Source organism: Cariama cristata, unplaced genomic scaffold, assembly GCF_000690535.1.
Source record: "Cariama cristata isolate BGI_N322 unplaced genomic scaffold, ASM69053v1 scaffold803, whole genome shotgun sequence".
Classification (NCBI taxonomy): domain Eukaryota; kingdom Metazoa; phylum Chordata; class Aves; order Cariamiformes; family Cariamidae; genus Cariama; species Cariama cristata.
In genome coordinates, this window is record NW_009609912.1 from 86,861 (window position 1) to 102,521 (window position 15,661).

General features: G+C 37.0%; 1 protein-coding gene across 1 annotated transcript in view; it reads left to right on the forward strand.

Moving 5' to 3' along the window:
• SYN2 (synapsin II) overlaps window positions 1-14,607 on the forward strand; it is a gene marked incomplete at both ends in the record, with an annotated part of 82,883 nt that extends 68,276 nt beyond the window's left edge. Inside the window, 4 exons of the mRNA XM_009697673.1 lie at window positions 2,274-2,336; window positions 4,763-4,905; window positions 10,500-10,574; window positions 14,452-14,607. Of these exons, the coding sequence (XP_009695975.1) occupies window positions 2,274-2,336; window positions 4,763-4,905; window positions 10,500-10,574; window positions 14,452-14,607 (437 nt within the window). The remainder of the gene's footprint in view (window positions 1-2,273; window positions 2,337-4,762; window positions 4,906-10,499; window positions 10,575-14,451) is intronic.
• Between the last annotated feature and the right edge of the window lie 1,054 nt (window positions 14,608-15,661).

Sequence of the window (15,661 nt, forward strand, 5' to 3'; positions counted from 1 at the left end):
TGCAGTTGAGGAAGAACTTTATTTTTAAATTGCTGTATAAGTGACCTTTACTGTATAATGCTTTTGCAAGTGCTTTAGGCTATTTTGAAACTAATCAATTTTTTTCAAGCTTACATGCCTTAACTTAAATTGGTTAGATTGAAACAGATCAGTAAAAAGCAATTAAATGTATTTTGGATTTAAAGACCAATGCTTGAAGTGGTTCCTCAACAAGAGTTAAATAAAAGACTTTCCAAGTTTTCATAGTTATTGATTCCTACAGTGTTAGCCTAAGTAGCCAGAATCTCTGCAAAAAATACAAGTTACCTTTACACAGGTACTGAAATGTGGCAGCTACAGTTACATATCTAATATAAAGCACTAAGAGATGGTTTTGAGAATGGTCTGCTTGTCTGTGGTGGTAAGCCTTGATTTCAAATCTTGAGGATGCCCTGGCAGAAGGTACATATGTGATGTCTTTACTTAACTAATGGAATAAATTAACTAGGATTGCAGTAAATTTTTCACAACTGCAAGTCTTTAAATCAAATGTAGTTTTCTTCTGAGAAGACATACTAGCCTTAGCTTTGAGTTTGATGCAGAAATCAATGAAAAACCTCCAAGGCTTGTGTTGCGTAGCTGACAACTGTAGGACCCTGTAGTTTCATCAGGCTTCAAAAACTCTGGTGTGTTAAAAGAGTAGATCCAAAGGTTCCTCCTTTTTCTTCTGATCAGGCAAAGCAGAAACTGAGATTCTGTAAAAACCGAGCAACTTGGATTTGTTTGGTTAAATGTCCCTTATATGTTTAAAAAAAAATAATCAGAATGAAACAGTATTGCATCGGTATGCATTTAGGAAAGTCAGAGGAAGTCCATCAAAAGAAAAAAAGAAATAGGTTAATGTATTGTACTGGGAATCTGATGGTAAGTAGTATAGAATATGTACCTTGCAGTGAATGCCCACTTGTTCTCGTGCAGATTTGCCTTTCAGTTAAAGTATTTTTAAAGCAGGCATCCTTAAATCATATTGAAAATAAATATTTAAAATATAGGAAAAGCACATGTGCATTTTAATTAGCTTTATAACCCTACAAACAGGTTTGGATGATACCAAAAGCAAAGTGACCTTCCTATTCTTCCTCTCTTGATCTTGATGTCAATATTTACAATCCCGTGACCTTTTCCATGTCGATATCTGTTTGTGTTTGTGTGTTTCTGTGCAGTTCTGTGCAAAGCACAGTAAGATAAGTGTGAACTCCATTTAACCTCTTGACAATCCTTTGTAAGTATCTGGAAAATACATTTCTCATAAAATCTCTGAAAATTCTTAGTTTATTTTCTAAAGCATCAGCTTTGCCTTTGATTGTATTTACTGTGTTTAAGTTTGGTACTAAATGAAGGTTTCAGACCCCATAACATTTACTGTCCTGCTGCTGCCCAGTTTAATTACATGTTGAGAGTGTCCAGTTTCTTATTTCTAGTTATAATCCTGTTCTACTAAGTATTTGTATTTATGCTTGCTTGATAGAGGTTCAATATATGTACATTTTAGGTGGAAGAAGTGCCAGCTGTACCCATGATTGGGAGATCTAAAACTTCTTCAAATGAATGATGGAAGTAAAACTGCTTATTCACAGAAGTCTCTCAGAGACAGAACCATTATAATTTAATTGAGTAAAGCACATTCATATGCCTTTGTATATTTGATTTCCTAATCAGTGGCTGAATTATTACTTGCATTCTATGCAGAATCTGGAGCCTTTCCTAGAGAACTTGGATATTCCATAACAGAAAGCTAGGATCTGCCTTTAAAGAATGTTTTTTTGTGAATTAAACATCATTACTTTCATAAGTGGTCACAAAAAGAATTTGCAGCCTTGCTAAATAATGGAAATCAAGGGGAAAAGGAAAAAGGTGATTAATTTGATATCATTAATGATTATAACCTTGGAGAGTGTGAGTTTACAGGTCAGAAAACACAGTAGCAAAACATGAAATAGGAAACAGCAGAACTCAGTTTAAAAAGTGAAGTCAAAAGAAAGACACACCAAAAAGTTAAGATAGAAGTACACCAATTGAATGTATTTGGAATAACGTAGCGCTCGGAAAACGTGCACAGTAATTAATCAGAACACATAGTCTTACATAGATGAATAACAGTTTGAATACCCACATGACAAGAACAGTTTTGGCTGAGTTATGACCATCCTTAAATAATTTTCATAAACGATGTCGCTTAATCATTTAACTCATGGTTGCTCTCTCTAACATGTCTTATTTGTTTTCCCCCTTAGCTAACAATGCCAACATTCCCTGTTGTTGTGAAGATTGGACATGCTCATTCAGGCATGGGAAAGGTGCAGATGCTACTTACTGCATGTTAGAAGGCTGGGTGTTTGTCTAAAATAATATGCATGTTCTTTTGTTTCCTGGATATTTTAACTTTTCGCTGTCCAAATTCTGTCTCAGATCCCTACCCTTGCGAATCTCTGCTTGTGTATTGTTCAAGAAAGCATCTCTCTCTAGGAAAATACTAAACCGCATAATATATTTTCACACTGATACCTTTTCAGTTTATGCGTTGTCCTATATAGGACATTCTTTGAAACATGCCGAGATGCTTTCTCAAAGCAGAACCTTAGTTAGTAGTTTAGTTGACTGCAGTGAAACTACTTAAGGGTCAAGGTCTGTTTGCACAATCCAACTTTTTGGACCTGGGAATATAAGAAGGTTTTGCCTTGGTTCTTTATTAGTTTCAGGTTGATACTGAACTTTTATTCATTTCCTATCTTAATGTATTCTCTGTGATTGTTTCATACCACTATATAACTACTGCTTTCTTTCTCCAAAGTAATTGCATTTCAGTGGTGAGTACAGTTGTTTTGATATCACTTATCTCACAATGATGGTTCAATGGGATATGATTTAAGTCCCGCTTTCATTGATGTCAGTGAAAATTTCTAGGCGTTACCAGATTAACCACTTTCACTGAAAACACTTCAGTGCTTTAAGTGTTCTAGATTTTAAAATAAATCATCAGAGAATAGTTACATTTATCATCTTGAATCTCCAAAAGCTCCATGAACACAATATTTGCCACTAGCAATAGAAATAGAAAACTGATTGAATTGTATTTTATTCAGTAATTACACAACTTGTACTGTATGTTACGTTCGTTTGCCTATGACTGTTCTGGTTTATTTCATACTTAGTAAGTCAGTGGAAATACAGTAGCCAATTTAATTGAGAGCAGAATTAACCACTAATGACTTCAACTGCAGTTTCTGTGGATTGCATATGTGAAGTATTAGAATGTTTATACTGTACTTTCAATATTCAACTCTCATTTCTAGAAAAGGGAAATAATGCACAGAAATGTTTAGCATATCAAATGTCTAGAAATAAATCCAGATTTTTTTAGCTATAAAATATTTTTAATTCTTAAAGATCAAATGCCAGTCTTTCATAGTGAAATGCTTACTGTCAGAGTCCAAATAAAGGTTCTCCTCATACCCCAGTCCTCTCTAAAGGCATTGCTAGGAGTAGTGTTTCCATGGGTTATGATTAGACTTGCATATGCTATCAAGTTTTCAGAAACTAAGTTGAAACCAGGCATTGTGTCTGGTTTTGTGACTCTCAAAAGGCAAATTGGTCTGTATTCTTCTCCATCTGAGAGCTGAGAGCAAATACTTAGGGCTTATGACTTCTTCTAGCTTCATCAGACTCCATTTAACATGCAAGTCCCTTCTCACAGCCATGACACTCTGGCCCACAGGTTCCCTTTTAAGTACCAGATGGCAGTGGAAGCAAGCAAGACGCTGGGCTTGCAAGGAGTGACAAACTCTCCTACTATTAGATAACATGAGAAATACTAATCCCTGCCTCCTTTCCTCACCATTCTGAAATGTACTTTGGGTCAGTGTGTTGGAGTTCCAGTTTCCCTCTCCCATTTTCTACTAGACATCTCTTCTGAGTCACTTTTTCTCCCCACTTCGGCCAGCTTCCTTTAAGTCAACCATAGAGGTGTGCCCTCCCTGTCCAAAAGTAATGTCTCTGTCCTCCATCTATCCTCTAAAGTCTACTTCTCCTTCTCTCCCTAAATCAATATTCCCCACTTTTCCACCTCCCTCTTATTTCAAGATGTTAAAGTTGATGAGTTTAGTACCACTCACCGTCTTAGCACAGTGTTCCACAACTAGTAAATCCCACTCCTAGAAAGCCTGACTCCTTGCAGAGAAGTCGGAAAAATGAGAAAAACTGGTTCTGTTGTCTTGAGCCAACCCTCTGTGCTCCATGTGAATGTGCACTCATCAGCATATCATGACCCTTCATCTCCTCCCTCCTGGGTGATACATGATGTGATAGTACCTGGTGGGCTCCATATACATTTAGTTACATGAGCAATTTACAGAAGCAACAAGAATTCTATATAAATTAGTGTTGCGTATTATCACACCTTGAAAACTTCTAAGGCCTGCAGATCTAAAATTAACGGTCAACACTTAAAAAAAAAAATTTGAAAAGCAAAATAAAATTCCACTGTCTGCAAATTGCTATCTACAGTTGAACAGGTAATATTTTGCCTAGAAAAATAGACACTTCAATGCAGGAATGTTATAGAATCTAGAAATCAGATAAAATATCCAATACTTTTTTTAATAAACTGATGCTGTCAAAAAACGTACTTCTCATGAATGCCATTTGCAACTGAATTCTACATTTTATTCCTAATTACTCTTTTTTCTTTTGTATATGCTGTTTACTTGTGCTATGATGACTACAGATCAAGGTAGACAACCACTACGATTTTCAGGACATAGCCAGCGTGGTAGCACTTACTCAGACCTACGCCACTACTGAACCCTTCATAGACTCCAAATATGACATCAGGATCCAAAAGATAGGCAGTAACTACAAAGCATACATGTGAGCCAAAAACTTATATTCTTTCATCCTTTTGTTTCAAAATTGATAAGCACCAATAAGATTAAGACTGTTGGATGCATCTCTGAGCTGATGTGGTGACTCCATGCCTCCAATGTCATACTCTCTGGAAAGACAGTATTTTAGACTTTTAGATTTATCAAGATTTGTTTTTAAGTTGATTGTAACTGGGAGGAGGAGAATAAGACAACAGGTGGGCCTGCCAGAGTGTTTTTTCTGCTAACCTTTGTTTATTTTTTCATTTAAAGAGAGGAGTGTTTGGAAGGGGATTTGTTTTTATAAAGTACTTGTTAAATCAGACTCCTTTGTATCTTTTCACCAACTTTTTTCTCCCTCTAAGGATAGTTAGATGGCATTCATTCACACAAACCTGAATTGTAACACTTTAATGGAACAAAGTACTCTCCTTTTAACGTAGCACATGTAAGAAAAATTCTCATCTTACAGTGGCCTTCACATATATGGATGAAAATCTCTTCTAATTTTAGAATCCAGGTGTTTGCTTAAAGATCATTGTGGGATTTGCAGGGAGTGTTGCAAGCGACCTTGAACAATTCAACATAGCCTTGAAGGAAATAGAATGAGAAAGCAAGTAATGAAGCAAGCGCAGAAAGTGAGCTGAAGATAAAAATGTTTTGAAGCACAGATGTGAGACCGAAACTAGAAGATGCGTGTCTTGATTAACAGCACCATTTAAAAGCTTAGCCGTGGCATGTGAACAGCAGGGGTTAACCAATCCATGAACAAACTAGAGCGTGTGGACAGCTAGTGAATCTATATAAGCACAAACTTGTAAGCAATAAAGGTCTCTGGTTTTGCCCGCGCCAGAGTCCATGAATCAATCCCTACAGATCATGACTATACGAGAGGCTAAAAGGATGATTCAGTTTCATAGGCAACATTAAGCTAGAGCAGCAAAACAGGTTATCGTGTAGTAGTTGAGCTATGGTAACTGTGTTTAAGCATATTTTTACTATATTTCAATTATGAAGCAAGGTAATCTGTCATAAACTCATTTCATTCATGTTTTTAAGACAAGTTAGATCATCTCATGTCTTTGTTCCATCATACTTACAATTCTGAGGCAGGAAAAATATAACAGAACATGGATAAAAATACATATGCACTTACATATGCACACCCACATACACATGCAAAGATATTTCTCTAGGAACCCCTGGAACATTGGAGGGATCAGAGGTTTCTTGTATGTTGACATTTGTAAGGTACAGTCAAATTCTTTATCAGTAAAAACAACTGAACTCCAAGCAAACCATAAATACTAAGAGAAGCAGAAGTTGGAGCAGGGTTAAAGGAAATGTTTACAATGTTTTATAATATTAAAGACAGGGCTAGCATTAAGTGTCAAGTAATTTAGGAACAGCCAACAAGCTCTATGAGAAAGTAGAACCTTTTGCCCAGGGTGGGGGGGAAGGGGCAAAATTTATCTCCTTAGGTTGATACTGGAAGGCCACATACTCCTGACTTGTCCCCTAAGACATTACTGTCACAAGGTCATAACTGTATGAGTAACTGCTGGCCTCTCCTGACATGCCACTTGAAGGGGTATTTGAGAAAGAACATCAAAGATAGGCCTTTCAAGAACAACTCAGTTGTCCATCTACCTCTCACTGTACATCTGAGGGGCCTCAAGAAAGCACAACACAGAACTGGGTGGAAATACTGTTCCCATAGGTCAGATCCATCCAGCAGTATGGACACTCAGTCCTTCTGCTTTACTTTGAACCCAGAACTATCTAAATTTTGCAAAGACAGTGTGTTGGAAAGATAGAACACTCAAAGAGCTTGTGAGGATCAAGACATTTCTGGAATCCTTCGCCAGTGAAGTTCAGTGTTCTTAGTGATGCAGGACAGAAACTCTGTAACTCCAGCTCCCTACAGAATTTCAGGTCTGTTGGGCCTACCCCACGTCTCCCTCTAGGCAAGAAGAATCATAAACAAATCCTTCTGAATGACACAGCTTTTAGCCCCTGGCTTCTCCAGGAAAGTTAATTCCAATTGTGCTTGTTTGTCTTACATTGGTGTTCCAGACTGTTGACTTTTCCTGGCTTTAGCCCCATATCTGGAGACATCCATCCTACTTTTTCTGATAGCACCATACCCTACACCCCAAGGTCACCTATCTGTCCAAAACACATCTTGGTCCAGTCCCGCCGCTTTCCCAGACCAATTCTGTCGTTCTGCCTCTTAGTCCTTACCCCTTATGCCTAACCTTTTTTATTGCCCCAGGTTCTCCCTTGCCCCTTTTATTCTACTCAGTGCCATTCAACAGACTTGTTCTCCCTCTACCTCCAGTCACCACTCAGCCTTCTTTCTCTATCCCAGACCTTTTCATACAACTACTTCTGCCTCTTCAAAGCTAGGATAGTACTTCTCTCTCTTGTTGGTGCTTTAACAGGCAGATTTATTATGTTGTTCTACCCATCTCTCCCCTCCTCTGTTGTTTATAACAAACAGAGTTGATTTGTCTCTGTCTTACAGCTCCCAAGTGGCAGAGCCTTAGGAATAGGCCCAACTCTTAATGGTTATGACACACCGCCAGATACCAGCAGTTAGATGCAATATTAGTAACTTGATGGTTCGTTCCCTATGGTAGAAATTGGACCACTACATTTTGTAGGAGAGAGCCCTACATTTTTTTTCTTTGACTTGATATTTAAATGCTGTTCAGTATCTGGAATAATTTCGGAAGAGTCAGCCGTGGTAAATTTATCATTTTCAAACATAAATGTTTCTTCTTCACAGAAGAAGCAGTTGGCCTAAGGGATGGCAAAAATAAGTTAAAATGACAGCCTGTTCCTCCTACCTTTTATTTATTTTTAAGTTTCTGCTCAGAAACTATGGGTTCATCCAAATGCTAAAAGTCTAGCAGTCATTTTTTCTCTAGAGTCTTTCATACAGTTAAATCACACACAAAAAAATATGAAATACCAATCCATTGTTACAAAGCATCATGAAAAGGAGAAAATTTACCAAATGTCTGAAAAATTCTTCATATGCATACATATACATTATGTCAGTAGAATATTATTTTACAGCTGGTTCTCATTTTGTTCTGTGACACAGGAACAGAGTACTTAGAGAACCACCACAAAAAATACCAGCTGAACATTTGTTTTTGTAGCTTAAAGAGAGTTATTAAGAGCTTCAGTTTTATAATTCTGTGGGAAATTGTGGTATAAGTGGATCCATGACTCACGGAACACTGATGCTTATCATCTGTCAGTAGAGATTATAGCCAAAATGCAACATCAGGTCCCTCTAAATACCACAGCTCCTCAAAACGCTTTGTGACACATACTTAACTACTCTTGGGACCATTACAGAATTCTGACTTCAAGGAAATAGAGTTAAAGGGTCACACACAATGAAGAAAAACAGAAATACAAAAACACTACATCTAAATGTCTTCTTCAAAAGCAATAGTCCAAATCCATCGCTTAATGTACTTTGATCAAAAGGCCAATAAAACAAAAGCAGAGCACATCAGCCAAAGAAGGACAGTGCTATAGAATCAAACCACTAAGCAGGCTACCTACACAAGAACTGTAGATAGACATTTCTACGTATTTGTCTGATGACAAGTCCCTGTCCCAACAATTTGGATTGCGTACTTTAAATGGTACTAAATAAAGCAGAAAAGTGTTGGAAAAGGGGGAGCTCAAGTTACTATGAATTGTTTATACTAATCATAATTCCTTTTCCCCCAATTTTAAAACAGTTCTTCCTTCTTTGCAAAGACCAAATCAAGTGAAAACATGTTAAGCCTAAGTGTAAAACACTTAAAAGTGTTAGGAGTTGTTTTCTCTATTATTCAGTATTTAGTGAAAGAGGAGGAAATAATGATGTGAAAGACCCTTAGCAATTATCAGAACAGAAATGAAGAAGGGTGGGAAGCCTACGTATTTCAGTAGAAGAAATCATATATGAATTACAGAAATCATATCTAAGGTTTAAAGTGCCAGATGGTCTGGTCAGGTACTTTTGTATCACTTAACCATGGTCTAATGGAACCCCTGTTGTTTTGGAGTTCTGTGTCACAGACCTGGCATCAACGGCTCCAGCCCACAAGCTGTTGAGATGACACCAGTTAGTTCTGTGTCCATCGCATCCCTCTCAGTCCTCATCTGGTCCCTACAGCATCGTTACAGCCAGCCAAGCATCCAGTCATGAGACTTCAGGTTCAACAGGGGACCTTTCACACTGTGTAGTGAAAGCATGGCTTAAAGCAAACGATTTTTTCTTCTCTAGTCGGTAATGCTGAGATTACTTCAGTGCAGCTGAGGATCTTGAACTAAATACTTGCTAAAAGTCTTCAGGACAATTTTTTTTTTTTTTTCTGATTTGGTCACATCTTTCTTCCTAAAAGAGCTTAAATAGTACATGCTAATAATGCCTTTGAGAAGTCTGCAATAGAGTTGAATTGCGATTTATAAGAAGTATGCTCTCTGATGCAGAATATATGTGTAGAGTAGTAAGGAACTTAAAATTTTTAATTTGTAAGTAGACACACATACATAAATATCACTTTAAAAAATGAAGCAGAAATCACAAAATAGCCTTATTACTGGGCAAAGTTACCTTACACACAGCACTCAACATGTACATTCCCGTTTCACTAGTTTGTCCCGCATCACCAAAGAACATAGCATCTTAGAAGAACTTTATGCTTTAAAGTTCAGCTAACTTTATAAGACTCCCATAGAAAAGTCAACATTCCCCTGCAATCGCTACTGACCCTCGTAATTAGGTTAATATAGAAAAATGGAGAGAAAACTATAGCTGCTGCCTAATATACTTTTGATACGTTACAGATGTTCCTATTATTTTACTAACTGGAAACACTTCATAATTTGTATCTCTAGCCTGTATTCCCAGTACAGCATTTATGTTTCAGAAAACAGTAATCTTCTCAGCCCTAGTAGCAGTCTTAAGGTCTGAGGAGAAAAAAACTTTATATGATTTTTTTTTAGAGGTTAGATAAAAGATGGTATACTCAAGCCCTGACATGAACCATTTAGATTATATTAGTAAACTAGCAAAGACTGAAAACAGGAGAAGAAACCAAAATCCAGCTCTACAAGAGATCTGAGATCACTTCAGAGATGTTAAAAACATAGATACCTTGATTTGCAAGTATTGGCACCTAACCCTGCAGTGGTATGGATTTTAAATGAGAAGCTGAAGCTTCAGTCTCCTGACGTTTGCAGTAACAGTATGTTACAGGCTATTCAAGCCATTTATAACTGGTAACAGCTTATTGTTAACACTTTCACTTCATCATAGTAGGGCTTTTTTTAAAAAGTCTTAAATGAATAAATGGGGACCAGCAGTTTCACAGCATGGACATACTTCATAACATGCCTACGGTGAAGTATTACTGACAAATGCAATGCCTGTTAGAATTCTTCGTGTTTTAGATGTTCTGTTACAAGCTGCCAGATATGACAAAGGTGTAAATACTGCTAGAGTATTAATGTGAAAATCAGAGTAATTTAAGAGATAGTGAAGATATAGAACCACTGGCTGTCTTTGTAATATTTTCCCCCTTTCAGGAGAACTTCCATATCTGGAAACTGGAAGACAAACACAGGCTCTGCAATGTTGGAACAAATTGCTATGTCAGATAAGTAAGTCGAGTGTCATGTAAAAGGTAATTTTTTTAAAAAAAAGCAATTTTATTTTAAATTAATTTTTAAAAAATCACTTTGTTGATATGCAATTCATAGTAAATGCATATCTGCATATCTTGCATTCATATTTTGGGTTTAAAATCTTTGAATTAGATGAAAGAACATGAGCCAAGAGTTCCATATGACTTGCCTCAGAGTTAACTACCTGACTGAAGCTTATTTCGCTCATGTCATCATTCCAGCTCTGTACTTTGGTTTACTGTGCTTTTCTTTTTCTCTCCCATCCTGATGCTGGATACTTTTTGCACTCCAGTCAAAAAAATTCTCCTTGCAATACCATTTTGAAGCTCAGGTGTTCTGTTGTAGAACTGTTCTGTCAGTACTGCTCATTTGCTCCAAGCACTTCCACAACATATAGACCTCTTTTCCTTGCAAAATCAATCTGTGAGGCTTTTTGATGACTATGAATTTTCTTTTGTTCAGCTTCTCCAAAGCTTGCTACCAGTGGAAACTGAAAAAAGTCTGTACAATAACAGTGTAATTTAAAAGGTGTTTTAAAGTTCAACAGTAGTCTTTTTCTGGTGGTTTTGGCTTGGTGTTTTCTGTTTTTTGTTTTTTTTTTTTTTTGTAAAGTCTGGAACCTACAACTTGGCCCCTCTTATGAGCTGAGGGAGACACAGGAACTGAACCATTGCTTGCCCTGGAAAGGTGAAAACAAATAAGACGGGAATTACAACTCCCTGCTCTCCAACCTCTGTCTAGACTGTGCCCTCACTGATCTCCCCTCTGGGGATGGAGTGGAGCCACGTTATTTTCTCTTTCTCATTCCCCTCCCACCTTCCTTTAGAAAGTGAGGTTGGGCCTTCACTGAGAGGGAAAAGAAAGCATGTGCTTTCATGTGTATAATTACAGTCCATGAGCTATTCCTCTGTTAAAACACAGGCACTTTAGTTTTGCTGTGAGGAAAACTAAACAATATCAAGTATGGGTAATGAGTATGAAATGCTAACCTTGCCTAGCTAACTCACTGTGAATGCTCTATGTACTTCACTTCTACTTCCATTTTTGAATGTAGGATAATGAGAGCGTAATAAGTATTTTCCCATTTAATTAAACACTGGCCAACAAAACAAAACTTCTTTCATGCTGATGAAGGCAAAAGCATAGAAAACATGGATGTTTTCTCGTAACAGAAAGGGGTATGTATCGCATAACCCTGCTTTTTGTTTGATTACCCACTGATGTGCACAAAGCAGAGCAAGGAAGAGAAGGGAAAACTGAAGTTTTCTGAAGAGTTGAAGTAGCTTAACAGCATCCCCAAAAGCAATCAAATCTGATGCATGTGCATTTCATTTATAATACATGTCATGAATTAGGAAGCAGTGTTTTGAAAGCACTGCCTGAGTTGACATTGTTGACTGACTACAAATCTTAGCCTAGAAATGTAGAAAAGCAAGCAGAGTGTAGCACAGTAAGAGACAATGACGAGGCAGAGAACAAGCATATTCCAATGTTACGCATTCTTATTGACCCCTCTGTTTCTGAGCGGCACTGCTCCCCAGACAGGACCAGAAGATGACAGACCAATGCTAAGTGTGCACACTTCATCTGGCACACCAGGTATTTCGTGGAAGACACCTGAGGAGCAGTACTTTATTGTCTGTCAGTTCTAAGGCTGCTGCACACTATATTGGCTCTGGGAAAATAAGAACTGTGACCTCTTGTCAAACCTACTGTGCAAGCCTTGGGTTTAGAACACTACAGGCTAGTCCATCCAAGACCTTGCTTCCCAAATGTAACTATATTTTTCCAGCTCTGTGTTTGTTGGCAGAAAAGAAACTATTAAAAATACTTTCATAAAACTGATTGATGTTTCAGTATTTTAAAGAAAATGTCTTAATTTTTTTTCATATAAAGTCCAGATATTTACTGCTAAAGACAAGTTTTGCTGGTCTCATGACTTTCTAAGATACATGTTGGTATTTTACAGCAAAAAAAATGTTATTTGTAAGCAAGTGCATGCAAGCAGTCCAGTCAGTCAGTGCATCTACAGCTGTTGAAATTGTCAGGCATCCAAAAAACCCTCTCATTTTGAACAAAAAACATGTTTCTCACAGGAAAAAAATTATTTTCATTGCTAAAATGTTACCATCAGGATCTTTTCAAACAGTTGTATCAATTTCTTTGTATTCTGCTTAAAAGAAAACTTTTCCACTGGAACAGACTTGATATAAGAAAATATAAAGAATGTGACCTAATAAGTTTACTTGGAAAGAATGCTATTACTGAAGATATTTATATATGAATAAGACTCTCAGCCCAGCAACAAGTTTCCTTTGATCTTATAGTGAAGTCAAATGCTATGTTTATTACATCAATTTTTTTGCAATGGAAAACACTGTAATGTGGCAAATCTATCATCACGGCTCAATGGCTGGATCAGGAGAGAGCAGGAGAGGGTCTGTAAAAGGAAATAGCTCTCATTTATACTCAAATACTAGACAATGTAAGAGAAAAATGTTCATAATAAATGGCTGCTTTAAAACTGGGGTTTTTTTTTAAGCAAAACATGTCCTTCAGTTGGTGGAACTGTCATATCATCACTTACTGGTGCCCATGCACAACTGTGCTATTAGTTATTGAAAATTCTGAATGCTATTTTGTGTCCTATGAGTCAATCCTTGCCATTGAACAAACACACACAGCTTATATCACCTCAGAATGCTCTCAGGAAAGTATTGTGGCTCCTTGTTATGTCACTGCCAGTTCTGTACTTGAGCACAGGAATTGCCTCACTATTTTTCTAGTAAGTCCCACTTCATTCCCTTGTTAGTCAGATAATCTCTCTATTCATAGAGAAGGAAAGAAAAATAAATCATATTACTGCATGTAGAATGCGTAAACTGTCCATTCCTCTGTATTTCTTACCATCAGGTTAGAAAATACCTGGAGGAGTTCTTGTTTTCAGTACTGTATGAAACACTAGCCTTTTTTAGGAGTTGTAGAATTCCTGAGAATTCTTTAAATTTCAGTTGAATTTTGCTGTAGTTGTCTATAACCCTACATGAAGAATATTATCCTGGTCTGCATGCTACTTACACGTAGTGTCATACATCTGTTTCTCTTGCATCATCTTAAAGGTTGTTTTGTCTTGATTTTTCTTTTGCCTTGTTCAGTGATAAACATATAGAGCTATCATTGCTACTTTGGAATACAGTTGGGTCCATAATTTAAGATGGAGACTCTCATTCTGGTTTTCCTGATAAAAGAATAAAACCCATCCATAATTAAGTACACTACCAAGCATAATAGGCCAGGGGACTGTCAGACGTGAATCTGTGCACAGATGCACAATTTTGAATTTCACAGGCGAACAGAAGCCCTATGCCCTACTTTCTGAAACCCCTTGGCATCACTGAAGCCACAAAAACTGATCAGATGATAAATCTTCCTTCTGTGGAGTTCTCACGTGAAGTACAGCCACAACCAGCACGCTGTACTAGCATAAAGGCACTGGAAATGCAGGGTGGGATACAGCTAAATGCTATTTGTGTTTCAGCATATCTTATCTTCAGGTTACTCACAGTTTAGAGCAGACACTTGTTTGGACCAATGTAAACTGGGCCAGAATCCAGCATAGCACTAGGTCAGGATACAGAGCCACAGCTTTTCTGGATTCTACTGGGAGAAGTAGAGTAATCAGGCCAGTACCTCTAAGCTACTATTCTGGGAAATACAAATTCAGTAAAACTGACAATATAGTGAAAATTCTGAATTTAGAGCAAAAGTTATATAAAATACATTATTAGGTACGCCTATAGAAAAACAAGAGCCTGATGAGATACTCACATTAAAAATTATTTTTATGAAACAGGTACAAGCTTTGGGTTGACACCTGTTCTGAAATATTTGGTGGTTTGGACATCTGTGCTGTTAAAGCTGTACATGGAAAGGATGGAAAAGATTATATTTTTGAGGTAAGCAATCCCACTCTTTTCAATATATTCTTTTACATATTACAAACACCCAAGTAAGGAACATTTTTGATAGTTAGGCATTGACTTACGTGTGTTTCAGGAAAGGCTGTGTATTTTTGAGCAACATTTAAATTATAATACAAAGCCACATGTCCAAGTTAGTGGCAACACTTGCTGGAAAATGTAACCATATATATGGTAATGTCTTTTAGTGTTTGAGGAAATGTACACAAACTACAAAACAAAACCAAATGTGGATGCCACATTTTCCCAACCCTTATGATTTCTTTCCTGAGCAGGCTTACCAGTTTTTCCTGGAAGGTTTATAGATAGCACTATCCCAAGGGAACCCCAACAAAATTACACCTTTACATGGAAAGGGAAATTAAGAATGAAATGGAAACAAGTTTACTTTTTTCTAGCCTAAATATTACCTTTAAGATCTGATTTCTCATGAATCAGAAGTTTCTGCAGTAGGTAATGCTGAAAAGTTTAAGTTTTTCATTTACCTTAAACTTATTATGGATAAATGTAACTCTCTCTAGCCATAAAACAAGCTATCACCACTTGCTTATCACACAATTCAAGATTTCGTCAGCATCTTCTATGTTTTTAGGATTTTATTCAGAAGGTAGGCAAGGATCTTCAGAATCTCCCCACTCCAAAAGAGGTCGATATTTGCTAAAGCAAAAGTAATAATGTTTTTTCTAAATCATGAGAGTAACCTGGAGACTATGGGTTAACCCTTTCTAGTTATTTGTGTCCGTTTAGAACAGAAAAGCTTTGTACAAGTAAAAATGTTTGTTCTGTCACAATGTTAACCAGCTCTATGTACTTTCTTCTCTTATAGTTTCACAAATTTATTTATCACTATTGCAATTGCTAATAATTCCCAAATCAATCAATAGCACTTTAAAGAACTGAGCAGCTTGCAGGATTAAACCTTCAGCCAAACAAACAGAACTAATCGCTACCTCCTGATATGCTGAAGAAGATTTCAAGAAGTCATATTTCCTTAGTCTGCTGGGCCAAATCAGAACATACTGTGTCTTACTGTCTCAAAACTCACTGTACCATAAAATTTAGGATTCCATACTAAACCTCCTC